The 24,139-nt window shown below is 42.1% G+C and overlaps 2 protein-coding genes across 2 annotated transcripts in view; one reads left to right on the top strand and one right to left on the bottom strand.

The window, feature by feature from the left end:
- LOC117980343 (uncharacterized) overlaps nt 1–21,435 on the bottom strand; it is a 176,129-nt gene extending 154,694 nt beyond the window's left edge. The window contains exon 1 of the mRNA XM_063604582.1: nt 20,773–21,435. Within this exon, the coding sequence (XP_063460652.1) occupies nt 20,773–21,286 (514 nt within the window). The 5' untranslated portion in view covers nt 21,287–21,435. The remainder of the gene's footprint in view (nt 1–20,772) is intronic.
- The window catches only part of FBXL17 (F-box and leucine rich repeat protein 17), a 525,355-nt gene continuing 522,298 nt past the window's right edge, over nt 21,083–24,139 (top strand). The window contains exon 1 of the mRNA XM_024928895.4: nt 21,083–22,473. Coding sequence (XP_024784663.2) covers nt 21,490–22,473 — 984 coding nt within the window. The 5' untranslated portion in view covers nt 21,083–21,489. The remainder of the gene's footprint in view (nt 22,474–24,139) is intronic.

Raw genomic sequence — 24,139 nt, 5'->3', positions numbered from 1 at the left:
AATGTTGGCCTCATAAAATGAGTTAGGGAGGATTCCCTCTTTATCTATTGATTGGAATAGTTTCAGAAGGAATGGTACCAGCTCCTCTTTATACCTCTGGTAGAATTCGGCTGTGAATCTGTCTGGTCCTGGACTTTTTTTTGTTGGTAGGCTATTAATTACTGCCTAAATTTCAGAGCCTGTTATTCGTCTATTCAGAGATTCCACTTCTTCCTAGTTTAGTCGTGGGAGGGTATATGTGTCCAGGAATTTATCCATTTTTTGAAAAGATCAACAAAATTGATAGACTGCTAGCGAGACTAATAAAGAAGAAAAGAGAGAAGAATCGAATAGATGCAGTAAAAAATGATAAAGGGGATATCACCACCGATCCCACAGAAATACAAACTACCATCAGAGAGTACTATAAACACCTCCACAGAAATAAACTAGAAAATCGAGAAGAAATGGATAAATTCTCAGCAAACTATCACAAGGACAGAAAACCAAACACTGCAGGTTCTCACTCATAGGTGGGAACTGAACAATGAGATCACTTGGACACAGGGCGGGGAACATCACACACCAGGGCCTGTCAGGGGCTGGGGGGCTGGGGGAGGGATAGCATTAGGAGAAATACCTAATGTAAATGATGTGTTGAAGGATGCAGCAAACCAACATGGCACATGTTTACCTATGTATAAAACCTGCATGTTGTGCACATGTACCCTAGAACTTAAAGTATAATAATAATAATAATAATAATAAACACCAGCTCCTGGACTCATGGATTTTTTTGAAGGGTTTTTCGTGTCTCTATCTCCTTCTGTTCTGCTCTGATCTTAGTTATTTCTTGTCTTCTGCTAGCTTTTGAATTTGTTTGCTGTTGCTTCTCTAGTTCTTTTAATTTTAATGTTAGGGTGTCAATTTTAGATCTTTCCTGCTTTCTCTTGTGGGCATTTAATGCTACAATTTTCCCTCTAAACACTGCTTTAAATGTGTCCCAGAGATTCTGGTACCTTGTGTCTTTGTTCTCATTAGTTTCAAAGAACATATCTATTTCTGCCTTCATTTTGTTATTTACCCAGTAGTCATTCAGGAGCAGGTTGTTCAGTTTCCACGTAGTTGTGCAGTTTTGAGTGAGTTTCTTAATCCTGAGTTCTAATTTGATTGCACTGTGGTCTGAGAGACTGTTTGTTATGATTTCCATTCTTTTGCATTTGCTGAGGAGTGTTTTATTTGCAATTATGTGGTCAATTTCAGAAGAAGTGCAACGTGGTGCTGAGAAAAATGCATATTCTGTTGATTTGGGGTGGAGAGTTCTGTAGATGCCTACTAGGTCCGCGTGGTCCAGAGCTGAGTTCAAGTCCTGAACATCCTAGTTAATTTTCTGTCTCGTTGTTCTGTCTAATATTGACAGTGGGGTGTTAAACTCTCCCACTATTATTGTGTGGGAGTCTAAGTCTCTTTGTAGGTCTCTAAGAACTTGCTTCACGAATCTGGGTGCTCCTGTATTGAGTGCATATATATTTAGAATAGTTAGCTCTTTTTGTTGCATTGATCCCTTTACCATTATGTAATGTCCTTCTTTGTTGTTGGGAGCAGGCCCCCAAAATCTGGCCATAAACTGGCCCTAAAACTGGCCAGAAACAAAATCTCTACAGCACTGTAACATGTTCATAATGGCCCTGACACCCACGCTGGAAGGTTGTGGGTTTACGGGAATGAGGGCAAGGAACACCTGTCCCACCCAGGGCAGAAAACCGCTTAAAGGCATTCTTAAGCCACAAACAATAGCATGAGCGATCTGTGCCTTAAGGACATGCTCCTGCTGCAGTTAACTAGCCCAACCTATTCCTTTAATTCGGCCCATCCCTTCGTTTCCATAAGGGATACTTTTAGTCAATTTAATATCTATAGAAACAATGCTAATGACTGGTTTGCTGTTAATAAATATGTGGGTAAATCTCTGTTTGGGGTTCTCAGCTCTGAAGGCTGTGAGACCCCTGATTTCCCACTTCACATCTCCATATGTCTGTGTGTGTGTCTTTAATTCCTCTAGCACCACTGGGTTAGGGTCTCCCCAGTCAAGCTGTTCTTGGCACTTTGTCTCTTTTGATCTTTGTTGTTTTAAAGTCTGTTTTATCGGAGACTAGGATTGCAACCCTGCTCACGTTTGCTTGGTAAATATTCCTCCATCCCTTTATTTTGAGCCTATGTGTGTCTCTGCTCATGAGATGGGTCTCCTCAATACAGCACACCAATGACTCTTTATCCAATCTGCCAGTCTGTGTGTTTTGATTGGGGCATCTAGCCCATTTACATTTAAGGTTAATATTGTTATGTGTGAATTTGATCCTGTCATTATGATGCTAGCTAGTTGTTTTCCCCATTATTTGATGCAGTTTCTTCATAGTGTCAATGTTCTTTACAATTTGGTATGTTTTTGCAGTGGTTGGTACTGGTTGTTCCTTTCCATGTTTAATGCTTCCTTCAGGAGCTCTTGTAAGGCAGGCCTGGTGGTGACAAAATCTCTCAGCATTTGCTTGTCTGTAAAGGATTTTATTTCTAGTTCACTTATGAAGCTTCGTTTGGCTGGATATGAAATTCTGGGTTGAAATTCTTTTCTTTAAGAATGTTGAATGGTGGCCCCCAGTCTCTTCTGGCTTGTAGGCTTTCTGCTGAGAGATCTGCTGTTAATTTGATGGGCTACCCTTAACATTTTTTCCTTCATTTCAACCTTAGTGAATCTGGTGATTATGTGTCTTGGGGTTGCTCTTCTCGAGGAGTATCTTTGTGGTGTTATCTGTATTTCCTGAATTTGAATGTTGGCCTGTCTGGCTAGTTTGGGGAAGTTCTCCTGGATAGTATCTTGAAGAGTGTTTTCCAACTTGGTTCCATTCTCCCCATCACTTTCAGGTACACCAATCAAATGTAGAGTTAGTCTTTTCACATAGTCCCATATTTACTGAAGGCTTTGTTCATTTCTTTTCATTCTTTTTTCTCTAATCTTGTCTTCTTGATTTATTTCATTATGTTGACCTTCAATCTCTCATATCCTTTCTTCCACTTGATAGATCTGGCTACTGATACTTGAGTATGCTTCACCAAGTTCCTGTGCTGTGTTTTTCAGCTCCATCAAGTCATTCATGTTCTTCTCTAAACTGGTTATTCTAGTTAGCAATTCGTCTAACCTTTTTTTCAATGTTTGTAGCTTTTTTGCATTGGGTTAGAACATGCTCCTTTAGCTGGGAGGAGTTTGTTATTACCCACCTTCTGAATCCTACTTCTGTCAGTTCATCAAACTCATTCTCCATCCAGTTCTGTTCCCTTGCTGGCAAAGAGTTGCGATCCTTTGGAGAAGAGGCTTTCTGGTTTTTGCAATTTTCAGCCTTTTTGCCTGGTTTCTCTCCATCTTCGTGTTTATCTACCTTTGGTCTTTGACGTTGGTGACATTCGGATGGGGTCTCTGGGTGGATGTCCTTTTGTTGATGTTGACGCTATTCCTTTCTGTTAGTTTTCCTTCTAACAGTCAGGGACCTCTGCTGCAGGTCTGCTGGAGTTTGCTGGCGGTCCACTCCAGACCATGTTTGCCCGGGTATCAACCACGGAAGCTGCAGAACAGCAAAAATTGCTGCCAGTTCCTTCCTCTGGAAACTTCGTCCCAGAGAGGCACCCGCCAGATGCCAGCCAGAGCTCTCCTGTATGAGGTGTCTGTCAGCCCCTAGTGGGAGGTGTCTCCCAGTCAGGATACACAGGGGTCAGGGACCCAGTTGAGGAGGCAGTCTGACCCTTATCAGAGCTTGAACGCTGTGTTGGGAGGTCTGCTGCTCTCTTCAGAGCTGCCAGGCAAGGACGTTTAAGTCTGCTGAAGCTGTGCCCACAGCCGCTGCTTTCCCCAGGTGCTCTGTCGCAGGGAGATGGCTGTTTTATCTAAAAGTCCCTGACTGGGGCTGCTGCCTTTTTTTCAGAGATGCCTTGCCCAGATAGGAGGAATCTAGAGAGGCAGTCTGGCCATGTAGGCCTTCCTGAGCTGTGATGGGCTCCACCCAGTTCGAAATTCCTTTTGTTTTTGTTTACACTGTGAGGGTAAAACTGCCTACTCAAGCCTCAGCAATGGCGATGCCCCTCCCCCCACCAACCTCCAGCATCCCACGTCAACTTCAGACTGTGTTGGCAGTGAGAATTTCAAGACAGTGGATCTTAGCTTGCTGGGTTCCATGGGGTTGGGACACGCTGAGCCAGACCACTTGGCTCCCTGGCTTCAGTCCCTTTTCAGGGGGATTGAACAGTTCTGTGTCACTGGCATTCCAGGTGCCACTGGGGTATGAAAAAAAAAAAAAAAAACTCTGCAGCTAGCTGGATGTCTGCCCAAACAGCCACCCAGTTTTGTGCTTGAAACCCAGGGCCCTGGTGGTGTAGGCACCAGAGGGAATCTCATCGTCTGTGGGTTGTGAAGACTATGAAAAAAGGGCAGTATCTGGGCCAGAGTGCACCATTCCTCAGGGCAGAATCCCTCACGACTTCTCTTGGTAGGGGAGGGAAATCCCCAAACCCTTGCACTTCCCGGGTGAGATGACACCCCACTCTGCCTCACTTTGCCCTCCGTGGGCTGCACCCACTGTCCAACCAGTCCCAATGAGTTGAACCGGGTAACTCAGTTGGAAATGCAGAAACCACCCACCTTCTCCGTTGATCTTGCTGGGAGCTGAAGATTGGAGCTGTTTCTATTCAGCCATCTTGCCAGCAAATCCCCACCCTTTCTCATTATTTGGGACTTTTATTGCTTCTTAGGTATTTTACCACTCTATTAGTTGTAGTAAACTGTTAGTAATTCAAATGACTTTTGATGGTCATGATGCAATTGATTATTTCCCTGTGGAATTCGGAGTTTGATGAATTTTGAATCTATTGAATTCATTTCAGCACTCCAGATTACATCTATTTGTGTCTTCTTTGGAATCTCCTTGATTTGGCTCTTTACCCTTTTCTAGTTCCTTCAATAACTGAGTTAAAACATTCTTTAACATATCTTTATTTTATTTTTTTGTTCAAGATTCATAATTTTACCTTTAAAAACATTTATCCTTTAATAATGAGTTAAGACATACATAATTTATTATAAAAGTCCAGTTATACACTCAGGAAAGTGAGGATAGCTCTGGGATCATTCATGTGATCCAACTATGTGGCAGGGTGTTGGGGATACAATTATGAATATAGAAGACTAGTTCCTTCCTCCCAGAATTTACAACCCAGTGAATTTCCTGGTCCTTTCTATTGATTCATCCATCCACTCACTCTTCTACGCTACAAATGTTTATTGAAGCATACTATTAGTACTACAGCTCAGTCACATTTGGGTTGAATAAACTTTTTCAGTCTAGCCTTCAAGCCTTAAAGACATATTTAACAATGCTGCTGGACCAGGTGTGGTGGCTCACACCTGTAATCCCAGAACTTAGGGAGGCCAAGGCAGGCGAAGCACGAAGTCAAGAGATCGAGACCATCCCGGCCAACATGGTGAAACCCTGTCTCTACTGAATTACAAAAAAACTTAGCCTGGCGTGGTGGTGTGCACCTGTAGTCCCAGCTACTCAGGAGGCTTAGGCAGGGGGAATCACTTGAACCTAGGCGGTGGAGATTGCAGTGAGCTGAGATTGCGCCACTGCACTCCAGCCTGGCGACAGGGTGAGAATCCATCTCAAACAAACAAACAAACAAAAGTTGCTGTAGGAAACTGTGTAATGCATTCCACTCAACATTTTTTGATTAAATAAAAATCTCAGTAACATTTCTCCAGCTTTTTTAAATAGAAGAGGAAAAGGTCCTGCTCTCATAATTCCTTATGACTACAAGACAACTGGCCAGGCGTGGTGGCTCACATCTGTAATCCCAGCACTTTGGGAGGCTGAGGCGGGCAGATCACGAAGTCAGGAGATCGAGACCATCCTGGCTAACACGGTGAAACCCTGTCTCTACTAAAAAATACAAAAAATTAGCTGGGAGTGGTGGCGAGCACCTGTAGTCCCAGCTAATCGAGAGGCTGAGGAAGGAGAATGGCATGAACCCGGGAGGTAGAGCTTGCAGTGAGCCGAGACCGGGCCACTGCACTCCAGCCTTGGTGACAGAGCAAGACTCTGTCTCCAAAATAAATAAATAAATAAATAAATAAATAAATAAATAAATAAATAGTAACAACTTACAAATAAGTTTTTATTCTACTATTTTACTGGGAACTAGATCATCTATGGAATGTATGTACTTATTCAATGATGCTGTTGTTACTGAAAATGTTTCTCAAAATTCTTTGGAATTGCCTTCAAATATACAAGTACACTATTCTGAATACCTCAGTGTAATATTCATCCGTTTAAGGAGGATCCGATTTTAGAAACGGCCAAAAGTCTTTTGGAAGTAACTTTGGTCTCATTTTGCAGATAAGACTCTAAAGATAAAAAATAATGTTTTAGATGATCTTTTTTCTGCTTTCCTTGAGTCTTTTACCACAAGAAATATAGGAATCATCCAAAACACTTTTAGCATTTTAAAGTAATATAAAGTATTAATTATAGAGTGCTAAAAGAAATTTCCACTTGGGTCCTTCCAGTCCTGCCCCCCTGCCTCATTTGCCAGTGGGTGCCACTATTAATGATGTGAAGTATATTAACGCCAATATACTTCATAACATTACGAAGTATATGAAGATACACAGGAGTTTATAAAGATAGAACTATATGTACTAATCACACATAGATTTTTAAAACCTAGAATCGTGCAATACATATTTGTCTATAATTTTCCTTTTATTCATAGCCATTTACTATGGGCTTCTTTTTGGTCAGAATAAGAAGACTATTATTCATTAGTTTTAAGAGTTATTCAATATTTTTTGTAGTGGCAGATCATAGTTTATTCAACCATTTTCCTACTAATAGTCATTTGTTTTAGTACATTGCCATTGCAAAAAAAAAGAAAGATGCTTCAATGGATATCTTTACATTTATATCTGAATATTCTTGTACTATCATTTCTTTAAGATAAATTCGGGGAAAAACCATATAGGCCTATTTTATTTTAATAGATTTTTCCAATTTGCTTTTTCAAAAGACTGTAGAAGTTATTATTCCTCCCAAATACTCTTGAAGAATATCAGAGAATAGCAGTTTCCACACACTCACCAACACTGGATTGTATTAATCTTTTAAGTTTTGACAATGTGATAAGTGAAATGGAATCTCATTGTTACAGAAATTTGCATTTTCCTGACCAATAATGAAGTTGAACACATTTTAATGTATTTATTTTTAGGTTTTTCTTCAAATATTCCTTTTCATATTTTTGCCCATTTTCCCATTTTATGTTGCTTTTAAATTTTTTATTAATTTCTAGAAGCCCTTTAAATATCAAATATCTAAATATCTCTATTAACTCTTTATTCCATGTAAAACATCCATTTTCTCCCAATCTTTTGAGTTTGTTCATATGTGTCACTAGCTATGCACAAATGTGGCTGGGCGAAGTGGCCCATGCCTGTAATTCTAGCACTTTGGGAGGCCAAGGTGGGAGGATCCTTCGAGTCCAGGAGTTCAAGACCAGAAATTAGTTGGGTATGGTGGTGTGCACCTGGGGTCCCAGCTACTCAGGAGGCTGAGTCAGGAGGCTTGCTTGAGTGCAGGAGGTGGAGGCTACAGTTAGCCATGATAGTGCCACTGCATTCCAGCCTGGGCAACAGGGTGAGACATTGTCTCAAAAAAACAAAAATGTTTAATTTTTTAAATACAATCAAATCCATTACTCCCCTCTTTAAAATTATAGCTTCCCGGCATTGCTTAGGAAGCAATTTTTTATTTTCTATGAAAAATAATAAAATACTAATTAGCATGTGAAATAGAACAAAAACTTCAGCTTCTAAGTCAAAATGAGAAATCTTATTTTTAAGCCAAAAAAGTAATAACCAATTCAACTCACATAGATTCAAAAATCTAAAAAAACCTATAAACAAAATAACTAGTAAAATATTCAAATAATACAATATGATCACATAAAGTTTATTATAATAATGTGAGGATGGCTTACTAATTAGAAATCTGTTGATGTAATTTATCACATCAGTAGGGCAAAGATTAAAAAATGTATAATTATTAATATAAATGCCCCCAAAATAATGAAATTGTATCCAATTTCCACTGCTGGTTGTTTAAAAAATACAAAAATAGGAATGCAAGAAAAATAATATTTATCTCAAATAGCCAAAATCACACTTAATTTGGGAAGCACTAGAATCATTAGTTTTTATATTTCAGGTACATGGCACCTTTGCTTCTTTCCTCACTATTATTTGATCTCACTCATTATGCAAATGAGTAAGATTAAGAAAAAGAAATGAAAGTTTCCTTTTTATGAAACTTTATTTATGAAAGTTTATTTATGTAGAAAAATGAGTCAGACTAGAAGATTGGATGATTTCCCACCTAAGAAAATTTTAATTCAAAAGTTATAAGAGCTAATAAGCAAATTCATTCAAGTGGCTTTTTTTTTTTTTTTTTGTAGAGATTGGCATCTTGCTATGTTGCCCAGGCTGTTTTCAAACTCCTGGCCTCAAGCGGTCCTCCTGCCTCAACCTTCCAAAGTGCTGGGATTACAGGTGTGAGCCACCATGCCCAGCTAAAGTGGTTTGTAACAAAATACTTATACAACAAGCACTACATTCCTACATAGCAGTAATTACACTAACTAAACAATATACTAGGAAAAGCACCAATTTCCAGTAGTACAAATGCTATGAAGTAATGAGAAATATTTTCAAATGTCCAGGAAAATGCAATACTTTACTAAGGAACATAAAGCTTTGAGTAAATGTAGAAGTATATCACGTTTCTTAAAGAAATATTACTATTTAAAAATATGTCAGCTGTGCATGGTGGCTCATGCCTGTAATCCCAGTACTTTGGGAGGCCAAAGTGGAAGGGTTGTTTAAGTCTAGGAGTTTCAAATCAGCCTGGGCAACACAGTGAGACCATGTCTCTACAAAAAATTAGGTGAGTGTGGTGGTGTGTGTCTGTGGTCGCAGCTACTTCAGGAGGCTGAGGTGGGAGGACCACTTGAGCCTGGGAGGTCTAGGCTGCAGTGAGCCATAATCCTGTGACTGCACTCCAGCCTGGGCAGAAGAGTGAGGCCCTGTTTCCAAAAATAAATAAAAATAAAACTATGTTAATTTTCTACAAATTAATTTATAAATCTAATTTAATACTAATCAAAGGTCAAATGAGACACTGACAAAATGATTCTGATATTCATCTGAGAGTCTAAATTGATTAGATGAACCCTGAATATTTTGGAAACATATAAATAATAATGACTTGATCTATCAGATATAAAAACATTATAAAATTCTAATAACTAAAACAGGATAGTATTGGCATAGGAACTAAATGATGAATGGAACAAAATAACATTTTCCAAAAATATACGTCCAAATTTGGTATATAATAAAGGTGATAGTTCAGATCAGTGTTATAACTTAAAAGACATTGTCTGCTTAATGCAATGTGTGCCCACAGATTATTCACCTCATTTCAATAATGATCAGTGTAATGGTTAATATTGAGTGTTAACTTGATTGGATTGAAGGATGCAAAGTATTGATCGTGGGTGTATCCGTGAGGGTGTTGCCAAAGGAGATTAACATTTGAGTCAGTGGACTGGAAGAGGCAGACCTACCCTAAATCTGGGTGGGCATCACCTAATCAGCTACCAACACGGCTAGAATAAAGCAGGCAGAAGAAAGTGGAAGAGCAGACTTGCTGAATCTTCCAGCTTCCATCTTTCTCCTCCCGTGCTGAATGCTTCCTGCACTTGAACATCAGACTCCAAGTTCTTCAGCTTTTGGACTCTTGGACTTACACCAGTGATTTTCCAGGGGCTCTTGGGCCTTTGGCCACAGACTGAAGGCTGCACTGTCGGCTTCCCTGCTTTTGAGGTTTTGAGACTTGGACCGGCTTTCTTGCTCCTCAGCTCATAGATGGCCTATTGTGGGACTTCACCTTGTGATCGTCTCCTAATAAACTCCCCTTCATATATACATATATCCTATTAGTTCTGTCTCTTTAGAGAACCCTAATACAATCAGCATACCTTATGTTCCCTCTTGCTTTTATTTTGCAGTATCATTTGAAAGAAAGTTGTAAATACTGTTTCACCTTAAATATTTCAGTATGTGTCTCCTAACAAAAAAAAAGGCATTCTATGTAATCATCATATACTTTTAATGCCTAGAAAATTAACATTAATTATATAATATCTAAATGCAGGCCATATTGAAATATTCCCAATTGTATAAACACAATTTTATTAGTGGTTTTATTGGATTATTTCAGACCAGAATATATTCCACGCTCATATATTTCATTTGGTTATTTTTGTTTCTGTCGTCTCTTTAGATCTAGTTGAGATACCCTACTTTTCTTTCATGACTTTGAATTTTTGATATCTTGTAAATTTTTGTTCTATAATCCTTTAAAGTCAGGTTTATTGAAGTATAATTTATGTAGTGTAAAATTCATCTTTTTTAGTGTATACTTTTATGAGTTTTTACAAATACATTCGGTGATGTAACCATCACAATCGAGATAAAGAACATTTCTAGCTCCCCAAAAAGTTCCATTGTGCCTCTTTGTCATAAACACTTTCCTCTTCTGCAAGATTCTCGCAACCACTGCTTTATTTTTTATCCCTACAGTTTTGCCTTTTTAGGAAAGTCATATAAAGGGAATCATACAGTATGTAGCCTTTTGAATCTGAGTTTTTACTTTCCATATTTGTTTGAGATTTATCCATTGTGTGGATATACCAAAATTTGTTTATCCATTTATAAGTCGAAAAATTTTTGGTATTCAGGTTTTGACAATTGTGGATAAAACCTCTATAAATACTTGTATACAGGCTTTTGTGTAAACATGTTTTCATTTCTCATTGGTAAACAGCTAGAATTGAGATTGGGGAATCATATTGTAACTGTATGTTAACTTGTATAAGAAACCAGCAACATGTTTTCCAAAGTGGCTGTACCATTCTACATTTCCATCATCAGTATATGAGCCTGGCTGGGTATGGTGGCTCATGCCTATAACCCAGTACCTTGTGGGGATGAGGCAGAAGGATCACGTGAGGCCAGGAGTTCAAAGCCAGCCTATGAGATTTTTAGTTGTTCCACATTCTTGCCAACACTTGCTATGTCAGTCTTTCATTTCGCCATTCTAAATAGTTGTGTGATGGTGTCTCATTATGGCTTTAATTTGTACTACTATCATGAACAATTATGTTGAACTCTATGTTTCTAGGTCAGGAAGGGATAGTTTTTAAGCTGACTGCTATTAGAACGACTCTACCCCAGTGAAATATTAAAGTCATTTCTCCATTGTCTTTGTTTCCCCCTTTCAAGCCTTCTCTCTTTTGGCTGAGAAAATATAACCAAGCCCCAATGCATGTCTCAGTCTACTCAGAAGGCTGACAGAATTTTCCTAACACTGATTTTTTTTTAACTTGTGTGGATTATGGTTTCACTACCAAAGGAAGAGAAAGAGTTAGTTAGGAATCATCTGGAATTCCTTGAAAATTATTATTGATGGTAGCAGAAATGATGAGCTCTATTTCTGCCACTCTCACTTTCTCTTTCATACATATACACATACGAATACCTCACACAGTCTAAAAAATGGTGGCTTTTCAGAAAATGTATTCCATGCTCACGTATTATTCCAGAAACTGTTCTTTACCCCATAAACCCTCCCTTCAAAATTTCTTTTCAGAGTAAATATTTTCCAACTTGATCTTAGCAAATATTCCCTTTAATGTGCCTGAAAAGGATTAATTTTCTTCACAGACTACTCCCCAAAACTATATCCATAAGAAAAAACTATGATGCATATTTCAGTATTGTTGAGGTGTAGATAAAAATATAAAGGCACAGTCAGAAATGGGACATTTCAGGAGTGAGAGAAAGCTGGTAGGTAATGAAAGTAGACGAAACAGTATGAAACAGGCAATGCAATTTAAAGTAGGTTTTGGGGTTAACTTCCCTTAGAATTAACTTCCTTTAGAAATAACACATTTTCTCGCAGTTCTTTATGGATTCTTGTCATTTTCCAATGAGTATATGCTTTACAAAATTTTTTCAGTGAAGATTCTGACACACTTTAGTCCTCTTAAGACCTCCAAAGTAAATTTTCCACTTTTTTTTATTTATAAGAAAGATGGGGAGGATATTACTTATCATTTCATGGCTGACATGGAAAACAGCTATATTAATTTTTTAAATAGAGGTCCTATGGATCCACAGCACATGAAAACAGCACCTACCACTAATCTGCAGTTTTGTTACCTATTGATAATTCACCAGTGAACATCTTTGATTTGTAGTGCAATAAAGATTCAAATTATTCAAACTGGACCCAATGCATTAAAGTTTAGAGATGTCAATTTTTACAAATGTTGAAGACAACAGGCAGGAAATATATTGATTTGCCAGGGAAAATCATTGGCAAAACAATGGGAATTTGGAAGAGTTCCTGCCTTAGTATCCTCCCCAAGACACACACACACACACACACACACACACACACACACTCTCTCTCTCTCTCTCTCGCTCTCTTCCAAAGTAAGACTTAAATGAAGATATAAAGCAGTTTTGAAAGAAAAGAAGTTAGCAAGGACAGCATACTACCCATGATAATGGTTCTCAAGCTTATAAAATGAATTGCCCTGGAGGGAGCAAAAGATCCTTACACCCAAATTTTACTCATTCCCATTTTTCAACTGAGAATGGGAGAGGTGACTCGATGACAAGTGTTGCTGAACAAACAAATTTCAGGATACTATGTTTCAGGCCCAGCATGGTGGCTCATATCTGTAATCCCAACACTTTGCGAGGCTGAGGCGGGAGGATCACTTGACTCTGTGAGTTCAAGACCAGCCTGGGCAACATAGTGAGGCCTTGTCTCTACAAATAATAATTAGTGAGGCATGGTGGTGCTTGCCTGTATTCCCAGCTACTCAGGAGGCTCAGGTAGGAGGATTGCTTGAGCCTAGGAAGTTGAGGTTGCAGTGAGCCATGATTGTGCCACTGCCCACTTTAGCATGGGTGACAGAGTGAGACCCTGTCTAAAAATAGAAAAATAAGATGTTTTATCTGTTTTAACAATTGAGTATAGATAGTATTTTTAAATACCTGTCCCCTTAGCTTACTTAACATGTAGTTAGTACGAAATAATGGACCCTAAATAATGGGCCCTAAGTATGGTTGATCCATTTGCATCACAACATACTGTAGGTATGACTGAACACACAATAACTTAAACATGATAAACAAACAATAACATATAACTAAAAAGCAGGTAGAACAGAATCAAAACCTAAGCTCACTCAATATAGCACTGGTGATATGTTGATAAAGTGTCCTGCCAGAAGTTTAAGGGAGTTTATGTAATTTATGAGGCTACAGAGAAGAAAATTATCCACTCCCTGAGTGGTGACAAAAACCAATGCTTCATTACTTTCCTCAGGAGCAAAAAAAAAAAAAAAAAAAAAAAATCTAGGAATTTCTAAACCCAGCAGTATCAGATATATTAGATAGGTGAGAGCCACCTGCAGTGGCTCTGATGAGAGTGATCTCTGCCTCACTACTCCTGCCACCCTTCCTCTGTTGCCCACCTGCCTCAGGAGGGATTACATATAACTTAAATGGTTATTTCCATCCCTCCAGTTTCTGGATTCCCGTTATAATAATTTTACCTCCAGATATAGGGAACGAAATAGGAAAGGGCAACCTGCTACTCATCAGACTCAGGGTAGAGCACGCAAGTTTGGGACGTAGACATTTCGTTATTACAGTAATACAACAAATTCTGAACACATGGAGTTTTGAAGGTGACTTGTCATTTCTGAGTCACTAAAAGTAGATTTAATTATCTGGCTATTGCGTCCAAGTATGTAACCATTTAAAAATTATATAATAAGGGCCAGGCATGGTGGCTCACGCCTGTAATCCCAGCACTTTGGGAGGCTGAGGTGGGCGGATCACCCAAGGTCGGGAGTTCGAGACCAGCCTGACCAACATGGAGAAACCCCGTCTCTGCTAAAGATACAAAATTAGCCAGGTGTGGTGGCGTAAGCCTGTAATCCCAGCTACTCGGGAGGCTGAGGCAGAGGAATAGCTTGAACCCGGGACAGGGAGGTTGCAGTGAGCAGAGATGGTGCCACTGCACTCCAAGCTGGGCAACAAGAGCAAAATTCCTTCTCAAAAAAAAAATTACATAATAAGAAATACAAATGTTATTACATTTGGGAGAAGGCTGGGTGTGGTGGCTTACACCTGTAATCCCAGCATTTTTGAGAGGTGGGTGGATCATTGAGGTCAGGGGTTTGAGACCAGCCTGGCCAATATGGTGAAACCCTGTTTCTACTAAAAATACAAAAATTAGCTGGGTGTGGTGGCACATGCTTGTAATCCCAACTACTTGGGAGGCTGAGGCAGGAGAACTGCTTGAACCTGGGAGGCGGAGGTTTCAGTGAGCTGAGATAGCACCACTGCACTCCAGGCTGGGTGATAGAGTGAGACTCCATCTCAAAAAAAAGAAAAAAAAAAGGAAAAAAAAATAAATTTAGGAGGAAAAACATTTAATGTTAGGGAGACACATGTAATTTAATTCTTTTTTCTATAAGCATTATTTCTGTCAGTTGAAAATGAGAAAATACTAATTATAGAATATAGACACACACAGAATTGAAGGAATATAAATAGTGGAACATCTTTGTGTTATACTAATTCCATCTAAGGAAAAGATAAATATGTGAGTCTTAAGCAAAAGAAATAAGCCCATATCTTTGTCTCAATTATCTAATTTATGCAAAAGTGGGAGAACAACAAATAGTCTGTGCAGGTATTAACTTCTGATTAGTTGTTTCTTTTCATGAGGTTGAATTAATCTTTGAAGTTATGGATAATTGATCATTTGGTTTCTGCTATTAAAACTACATCAAGTTTTGGTATCCATATGACTGTATTTGAATACACACTTTATTCCATGCAAAAACATTTGCATTTGATGCAAAAACGAATTACCAGAAATGAAGTGACTTAAAATAACACATTTATTATCTCGTAGTTCTGTAAGTCAAAAGTCCTGGCATGGGCTCAGCTGGGTTCTCTGCTCAGGTTCTCACCAGGCTGAAATCAAGGTGTCAGCCAAGCTGCGCTCCCTTCTGTAGTTCTGGGTATTCTTCCAAACTCATGTGGTTGTTGGCAGAATTAAGAATCCTGTAGGAAGGAAGGCCTGCTTTCTTGCTGACCATCAGCTAGGGGCTACTCTCAGTTCTTAGAGGCCACTTGCCATTTTCTGCCATATAGGTCTCACTATAACATGAAACTTTACTTCTTCACAGCTAAAGAAAAGCATCTGCTGTTGCTTTCAATCTCCCTGACTTCTCCTTGACCTTCTTTTTTTTTTTTTTTTTGGAGTCTCGCTCTGTCACCAGGCTGGAGTAGTGCAGTGGCACGATCTTGGCTCACTGCAACCTCCACCTCCCAGGTTCAAGCAATTCTCCTGCCTCAGCCTCCTGAGTAGCTGGGACTACAGGCTACCTTTTTTTTTTTTTTTTTTTGTATTTTAGTAGAAACGGGGTTTCACCATGTTGCCCAGGCTGGTCTCGAACTCCTGAGCTCAGGCAATCCGCCTGCCTCAGCCTCCCAAAGTGCTACGATTACAGGTGTGAGCCACCACGCCCAGCCGTTCCTTGACCCTCTTTTTAAGAGTTCACTTGATTATGTCAGGCCCACCTAGGATAATCTGCCTTTACTTATTTATTTGGTTCTTTTTGAGACAGGGTGTCTCTCACTCTGTCGCCCAGGTTCTGGAGCGCAGTGGTGCAAGATCATGGCTCACTGTGGCCTTGACCTCCCGGGCTCAAGCTACCCTTCCGCCTCAGCCTCTAGATTAGCTGGGAGTATAGGTGTGAGCTAACATGTCCGGCTAATTTTTAAATTTTTCGTAAAGATAAGGTCTCCCTATGTTGCCCAAGCTGGTCTCGAACTCCTGGACTTAAGTGTTCCTCCTGTCTCAGACTCCGAAAATCTGCCTTTAAAATTCAGTTGATTAACAAATTTAGGTGCTGGCAATTTGAGAGGAAACAAAGTAGGAATTAATTCTGATGGGAATGATAGTCAAATAACACAGAAATACCACAACTGCGGACTGTGGTAACCGCTGTGAAGGAAATGAACAGGGGAGTGTAACAGAGTGACTGGGGAAGAGCTCTCATGACAGGAGGTGATATTAGGGCTGATATCATCTGGAAACTCAGAATGAATCAGTCAAGAGAAGAGCTTAGGGAAGAACAGGCCAGGCAGCAGCTGAACTTTCATATCATGTCTGAAACAAATTACTCAGGAATATAGATTGTCCTGAAGGGAATTCTCTGGAAACTTGTTTTTCACTATCATCTTTGGCCTTGAGTATTTCAGCAAAAACACAATATAATGTGGAATTAAATTTACTGAACACCTGGGTGTTCCATGATTTTAAGATGCATCAGACAATGTCTTTCTAGGCCATCTGTCACATTTACCACAATTACTGGGATCAATGGCATGTGAACTTTGTTCTCCTTGTGCGTCACTGGTGCTATAGGATGTTTTAGCTATTTACCACAACCACCATTACCCAACTTCAAGCAGCATGAAAACCTTTTACACAAGGCTGTCTTTTTATAAGCAAATGTGAATTTCAAATTTAGTATAACCTATGTTAGCAAAGAAGAAAAAACTTTTCTTTTTACCTTTTTGCCACATTTTAAATTTATATACTGGTTTTCAGTGTGAATCTCAGTATGCCATAACTCAAATCTACCTCAGGTTGGAATATTATTCAAATATGTAACTATTTTACGTTATAGAATCCATTATTTCACCATAAGTTATTCATTGAAATAAATCATAAGAACAAGCAATTTGGGGGTTTTCTCCCTATATTCATCATTCCCTTCCCTCTATCCAATTCAGAATTAAATCCTGACAACTCCACATCAGAAATGTTTCTCAATAACAACCTTACTTCATTATTCCCAGAATGCCTACATTCTTTTTTTTGTTTTGTTTTGCTTTTTGTTTTTTGAGATGGAGTTTTGCACTTGTTGCCCAGGCTGGAGTGCAATGGCACAATCTCAGCTCACTGCAACCCCTGCCTTCCAGGTTCAAGTGATTCTCCTGCCTCAGCCTCCTGAGTAGCTGGGATTACAGACATGCGCCACCGTGCCCAACTAATTTTTGTATTTTTAGTAGTGTGAGATTTCACCATGTTGGCCAGGCTGGTCTTGAACTCCTGACCTCAGGTGATCTGCCCGCTTTGACTTCCCAAAGTGCTGGGATCAAAGGCGTGAGCCATCACACCCGGCCCTAAATTCATACTTTTAAGGCTTCTCTATGGACCCTTTGAACAACTTTAACTGGCCTTCCTTCTAAGAGGTTGCTTCTCCTCTAGTCCGTATTCTACACAGTAGCCTGATTATCTTCCCAAAAACTGAACAAAATCCCTGTCCTCATGGAGCCTGTGTTCTAATTGAACAAACCAACAATTTTTAAAAATGTGATAATGAGCTATAAAGAAAATAAAAACGGTAAGAGGAAAGGGCAAAGGAGGGATTAACTTTAGATAGGTTGGTGACATTTGATAATAACAAATGCTAATTCCCTCTAGTTAAAGAGCAGCAGGAAAACAACTAGATTCAAACCAAGGTGGGTTTAATGTCTTGTTGCAGGCAGGCAGAGAGCAATGAGGAGCGAAGTTGGGCAGGAGCACTCTCAGTAAGAAGGTATTGGTATTGTGAAAAACATTACAGGAATGAGTGTGTTGTTAGGTGATTTTGGGGAAGTGTCAAGGTTTTGCTCTGGATTGGATGCTGGCAGGAAACAGGTGATCCTATAACTTAATATTTTAATATTTGCTATCTAGAAGGCAGGAAGAATGGATCAAGGCTAAGCCTGTAATTGGCCAAGAAACAGTGGTCACTTATATTAACCAGAATGTTTGGTCATTTTTGTGGTTTAGAGACTGTTCTTGTATTTGCTGTGTTCAGACATGATTGTGGAGGGGTCTTATTTTTGTCTTGCCTATTGTAGTCATGAAGTGACTATAACTGATGTTGATGTTTTGTGAGACTGTTTATATTTGACAAAACAATGAGAACTGAGAATGCCAGGACAGCTGCCAGTACCACAAATGCCTAGCTAATAGTGCCAGTCCAGCTCCTGGCTGTCCGGAGTTGGTTTCCACTGCAACTCCACCCTCTCTGCCCCCCAACTAGCAAAGCCATCAGCTGCTACAACTGTCTCTATAATTCTAATTTATGACTCTTATTCATAATTCTGTATCTTTAACATTTACAACATTAGTATTATTATTTAGGGTACTGAGTTCCAAAACTCATTACAGCTCTCCTGATAGTAGTAGTAGCTTATTTAATCACTGATGAACTATACAAGACTCTCTCTGCTATTTGCTGTGGTAAAGAAATAAAAAGAAGGGTTAGAGATAATCCTAAGCCTCAAAGAATCTGAATTTTTTTCTGGGGAGAACTAGTGGTGTGATGATGGTGGGTGATGAGAACAGACATGCAAAATATCTCAACTATAAAAAACAAGTATCTTTTGTCAGCACAGAGTCCAATAGGTAGACCAAAGACAATTTGCTTGTGGTTGAATGGTTTAGGAACTGGGAGTAAGGAAACAAATATTGTAAATTTTAGCAACGACTTCAGAACTCTCAGACTCAGTTGCTTCATCTCTAAAAACAAGAAGTTGAAGTTGGATGGTATGTGTAGTTCTGATACATTTGCATGGTGCCAGGCTGTCTGTACAGGAATCGCATAGGGAGCCTGTTACCAGGTAGCGATTCGAGGGCCCCGTATCCAGAAAGCATAAAACATCCTAAGTTTTTGAGATTCATCCATGCTTTTTCTCTTGTGTTGCTGAGTAGTATTTAATTAGATGAATATATCAGTTTATTAATCCATTCTCCCACTGATGGGCATCTGGGCAGTTTATAGTTTTTGGTGACCATGAATAAAGTTGTTACGGACATTTTTGTACATGTCTTTTTATCGATATATGCTTTTATTTCTCTGGATAAATACCTAGATGAGGGATTGCTGGCTCATAGGGCAGATGTGTATTTAACTTATATGAAATGTATAGGTCGCAATTTTTTTTAAGAGACTGTGTTTCGCTACGCTGCTCAAGATGGACTACAGTGGCTATTCACATGCATAATCATAACAAGCTGGGCTCAAGCGATCCTCACGCCTCACCAGCCCTGTTGTAGTTTGAATGATAGGTACCACCACATCTGGCTCTGACAGGTTCATATTTTTGACATAAAGTTACAAAACACTTTATAATACTCTTGCCTTTTGTGAAAGTGCAGCCTAGTAGAGATGTCAAAGGATCTGTAATAAGTCCTCAAGCACTGCTCTGGGGCCCTGGAAGATTCCCCTACAGGCAAATGGATGAAAGTTATGTGGATTATATGTGTACGTAAATGTAGTTCAGGCAATGCATTTGATAGTGAATAGCGTGTATGTCTGTGAAATCTTTTGACAAATATTTGCTTCTAGAATTCCGCATCACTGTCATTAGGCTCTGAAAGGATCCCTGAATGTGACAGACTTAAGATTGGTCATTTCTGACAAAAAGGCCAGAATTAACAATTGTTTGACAGCATGTTTGAGAGCAGGCTGGGTGGGGCTGGCCACTATAGTGGGAATAGCAATGTAGGTTCCAACAGTGGTCTTCTCCAAGCCACTGGGCCTTGAATATTGCAATACTTCTTCCTCAGTCAGCTCTCTCAAGTTATCCTTAGCAGGTTTTTTTTTAAACACCTGCCACTTCTCTTCCACCCTTCAGCAGGTAACCAAGCTCTATCTGAAGCAAAACAGAAATCAACAGAAAGGAACTCTTTCACCTTCCTGCTAGAAACATCCACCTCTCTGTATCCATCCTTTATCTACCTTTCCTCATTCTCTGTAATCACAAAGAAGAAAGTATCCTTCCTAAAGCACTCTCCATTCCACCTTCTCCTCTTATTTCTCTCACTAGAGTGGCTCATTCCCATGGTATTTGCCTCCTCTAATTTTTCGCTTGTGAAAGCTAACCTCTCCGCACCAGGTACCGCTCTAGCAGCTGCCCTAGCTCTTTAGCCTCGATATAGTCAAACCTTCTAAAGGACTGCCTGCATAGCTGTTTCCTCTTTCTCATCTGGATCACCAAGGTTTGTCATATAGCAGGCACTGCACCGTCATGTTTAAAATATACAACAGACGGCTAGACAGGATTCCGAGGGTGTAGACAATAAAGTGATCTACAGTTTGTAGCCTGGGTGTTGAATGGCTCACTGGGTGGGGAAGCTGTTATCTTTCTGCTGTGCACAGGTAATTTGATATATGCTTTCATTCTGAAATAAAGTTGTGGAAAGGCAGTAGTACGCAACAATTAAGAAAACACAAGTGGGTAAACAGTGGTGCCGCACAACCAATCAACCCCTCACATGACTTTGGTGCGCATCACCCAGGGGCCGCATCTGCCACTCCGCCTGAAGCGCGGTCAGCGCCCACACTGGCCCTTCCGGCGGAACCCGCCTCGCGGCTTCGAAGTGGCCTCGGTTTCCGAGTCAGGGGTGGTGACAGGGGTGGAAGGTGAGGGGAAGAGCCCAGCGGCTCCCGGCCAATGGCAGCTCTTGAACTTACACCTCGAGACGTCAGCGCGGCTGTGAAAACGGATGTCACACAGCTGGCTCGGAAGTGTCTCCTCCCGCCTCAGAAACGCGGCGCACGCCCAGCAGCTTCGGAAAAACCTTAGGCGGTGGGAGGGAGGGGCGTGCGCCGCACCCCGCAAGCCCAGAGCTCCGTGCCCTAGCCGGCCGGCTTCTTCCCGTAGTGCCGGTGTGACGGCAGTCCCGGGTGAGCAGCCGAGTGCCGGCGTCCCCGCCACGAGCGCGCCACCGCAACTGGCTCCGCCCCCTGCCGGAACGGGCCGCGCGCTCCTGCGGCTCCGAGCAGAGTCGCGGGTGCGCGCGCCGGCGGCGGATCCGCAGTTAAAATGGTCCGAGCGGGACCCGGCCTTGCCCCCGCCGCTGCGCTGACTGACTGAGCCGGTTGGCCGGGCCCGGACTGGTCGCCTAGCCGGCAGGCTCGCTCGCTCCCTCCCTCGCATCCCCAAAGCTCGCGCCCATCGTTCTCCCGGCTTCCCTGGGCAAAGCATGTAGCCCCCGTCGGGCACTCCGGCGGCCCGCAGCTGACGCCCACCCCCCACCGTCGCGTGTGTGCCCGTGTGTGCGTGTGTGTGCGCAGGGAGGGCGACCCCGCCGGGGGCCGAGCCAGCGAGCGGCCTGCCCCGCTGCCGGGAGCCCGCCTCTCTGGGTCTCCCTCCCTCCCGTCCCGGTCCCCCTCCTCGGGGCCTTCTATATGGGCCACCTTCTCTCGAAGGAGCCGCGTAACCGCCCGAGCCAGAAGAGGCCTCGCTGTTGCAGTTGGTGCCGCCGCCGGCGCCCTCTCCTCAGGCTGCCCCGCCGGACCCCAGCCAAGGTGCCCCCTCAGCCGGCGGCGCCCCGGAGCCGGGACTGCTTCTTCCGCGGGCCCTGCATGCTCTGCTTCATCGTGCACAGTCCCGGCGCGCCCGCCCCCGCCGGCCCAGAGGAGGAGCCGCCGCTCTCGCCGCCGCCGCGGGACGGGGCCTACGCTGCAGCCTCCTCCTCTCAGCACCTGGCGCGGCGCTACGCGGCCCTGGCCGCCGAGGACTGCGCCGCTGCTGCCCGCCGCTTCCTGCTATCCTCGGCCGCCGCCGCCGCTGCCGCCTCGGCTTCGTCGCCCGCCTCCTGCTGCAAAGAGTTGGGGCTGGCTGCGGCCGCCGCCTGGGAGCAGCAGGGCCGAAGTCTCTTCCTGGCCAGCTTGGGGCCGGTGCGCTTCCTGGGGCCGCCCGCCGCCGTGCAGCTCTTCCGGGGGCCGACACCGTCACCGGCCGAGCCCCCTACGCCCCCCGAAATGGTGTGCAAGCGGAAGGGGGCCGGGGTCCCCGCCTGCACCCCCTGCAAGCAGCCCCGCTGCGGCGGCGGGGGCTGCGGCGGTGGCGGCGGCGGCGGCGGGGGAGGGCCTGCGGGGGGAGGCGCTTCGCCGCCCCGGCCCCCCGACGCCGGCTGCTGCCAGGCCCCGGAGCAGCCCCCGCAGCCGCTCTGCCCTCCGCCCTCTTCTCCCACCTCCGAAGGTGCCCCCACCGAAGCTGGCGGGGACGCTGTCCGAGCCGGGGGCACCGCCCCCTCGTCCGCCCAGCAGCAGCATGAATGTGGCGACGCGGACTGTCGGGAGCCCCCCGAAAACCCCTGCGACTGTCACAGGGAGCCGCCCCCCGAAACCCCAGACATCAACCAGCTGCCGCCGTCCATCCTGCTCAAGGTGGGTCTGGGCGAGAGGCGCAGGGATGCTCGCTTTCCCCCACCCCCGGCCCCCGCCTCCGAGGCTTTCTCTCTCCTCCCCCTAAGCGCGGAGGAGGGGGGTTCCCTGACAGCCTAGGGACGTCCCAAGGGGAGACTGGGAAGCCAGTGGGGCCTCTGCGTATGGCCTATTTTTTGAAGTAGGAGCACTTGGAGTCTACTGAATGTCTTTTAATAGCTTGACTCTATAACCCACCATTCAGGGTTCAGCTATTATTAGAATCCCAACCCAGTGGTTTAGAAACTTCGCAGGTATTCTGTGGAAAAAAAAATTTTTTTAATCGAGGAATTTATACTTAGTGGGTAAAGGCTTTGCATGTTGGTGTTTGAAAGTCTTTAAACATTACTTTCACGTTTGATGGCTGGTAGTTAATGTCAAACGGTTAACTTACTGAGCATTTACCATAATCAGGCACTGCGCCAGACTTTATATATATAATATCCCATTTATCTAGTTAACGCTGCGAGATAAATACTGTTAATATCTTTATTTTATACAGGAAGAAACTGATTTCTCCGTGCTGTGGGCCACGGTTTATAGTAGTGAGTCAGGCAGAAGTGGTCTTTGCTCCTGTGGAGCTGACAGTCTAGTGGGGCTTGAAGTGGTTGAATGACTTGTGCAAGGTCACATACAGAAAGTAAAGGGTAGATCTAGGTCTTGAATGAGGGAATTTAAGACCACCTGACTTAAAAACCTCTTTGTTTATGCTATGTTGTAATGCCCTTCTACATTTTAACCCTTGCATAAAAGCATACAGATTACCAGAGGTAAGCACAGATGTATTTTTTGTTGGGAGATGGGTGTCCTGCATGAAGTTTGTGTCATTTTCAACTACCAAGAATATTTTGCAGTTTTGTCAATGCTAGTGACAAACTTTAGTTACATAATAGAGTTTTTATTAAGTTATTATTAACTTTTTCCCTCCTTTTCTCTCTTCTCCCACCCTACCCTATTTGGAGCTTAATAAATATAAACCATTTTCATTGTGGATGATACTAGAGACTAGCCATAAATAACCTTGATAAGAATTTGGCTACTTTTACTGTTACTGAAGTAACTGTCATTAATTACAATTGTTATTGTCACCAATATAGTTTCTTTGACTAGACTTTTTGCATATTTACAGTACTGTGTGTTTGGGTCTGTTTTACAGTGATATTATTGTTCTTGTGAGTGATACAGCAAGAGGGTGGGAAAACTTACATTTCCTTGTGTCAAAATGTAATGATCTAATTCTTATGGAGGTCTACTTGTTGGAAGAGTAATTGCCTACTCTTTGTGTGCAGAGGTGCATTTTAGGACAAAGGGAACTTTCTTGAGTCCTTTAAATCACTGGATGATATGGATAAATAAAATATCAACAAATATTTGGTATAGAAACTTGATTGCTGTCTTCTTATTTGGCAAATAAGACTGTTTCAAAATGAACCAAAACAAAGCCAGGTACCTTCTGCTTACAAATTATTTCATGAGGTAAAAAACATTTTAATGCCAAGAAAAAAAACGGACATGATCTCATAATAAAGAGAAACTCTAATAGAATAAAATAAACTTATCCTATACCGCGTTGTTCTTTTTCATATTTTTTCCTGAGGATTGTTGAAAACTTTGTCTAAAGGACATATGG

The sequence above is a fragment of the Pan paniscus genome, chromosome 4 (genome assembly GCF_029289425.2).
Source record: "Pan paniscus chromosome 4, NHGRI_mPanPan1-v2.0_pri, whole genome shotgun sequence".
NCBI lineage: Eukaryota > Metazoa > Chordata > Mammalia > Primates > Hominidae > Pan > Pan paniscus.
Note: the sequence above shows the minus strand (reverse complement) of the source record. Positions and strands in the feature narration are given on the sequence as shown.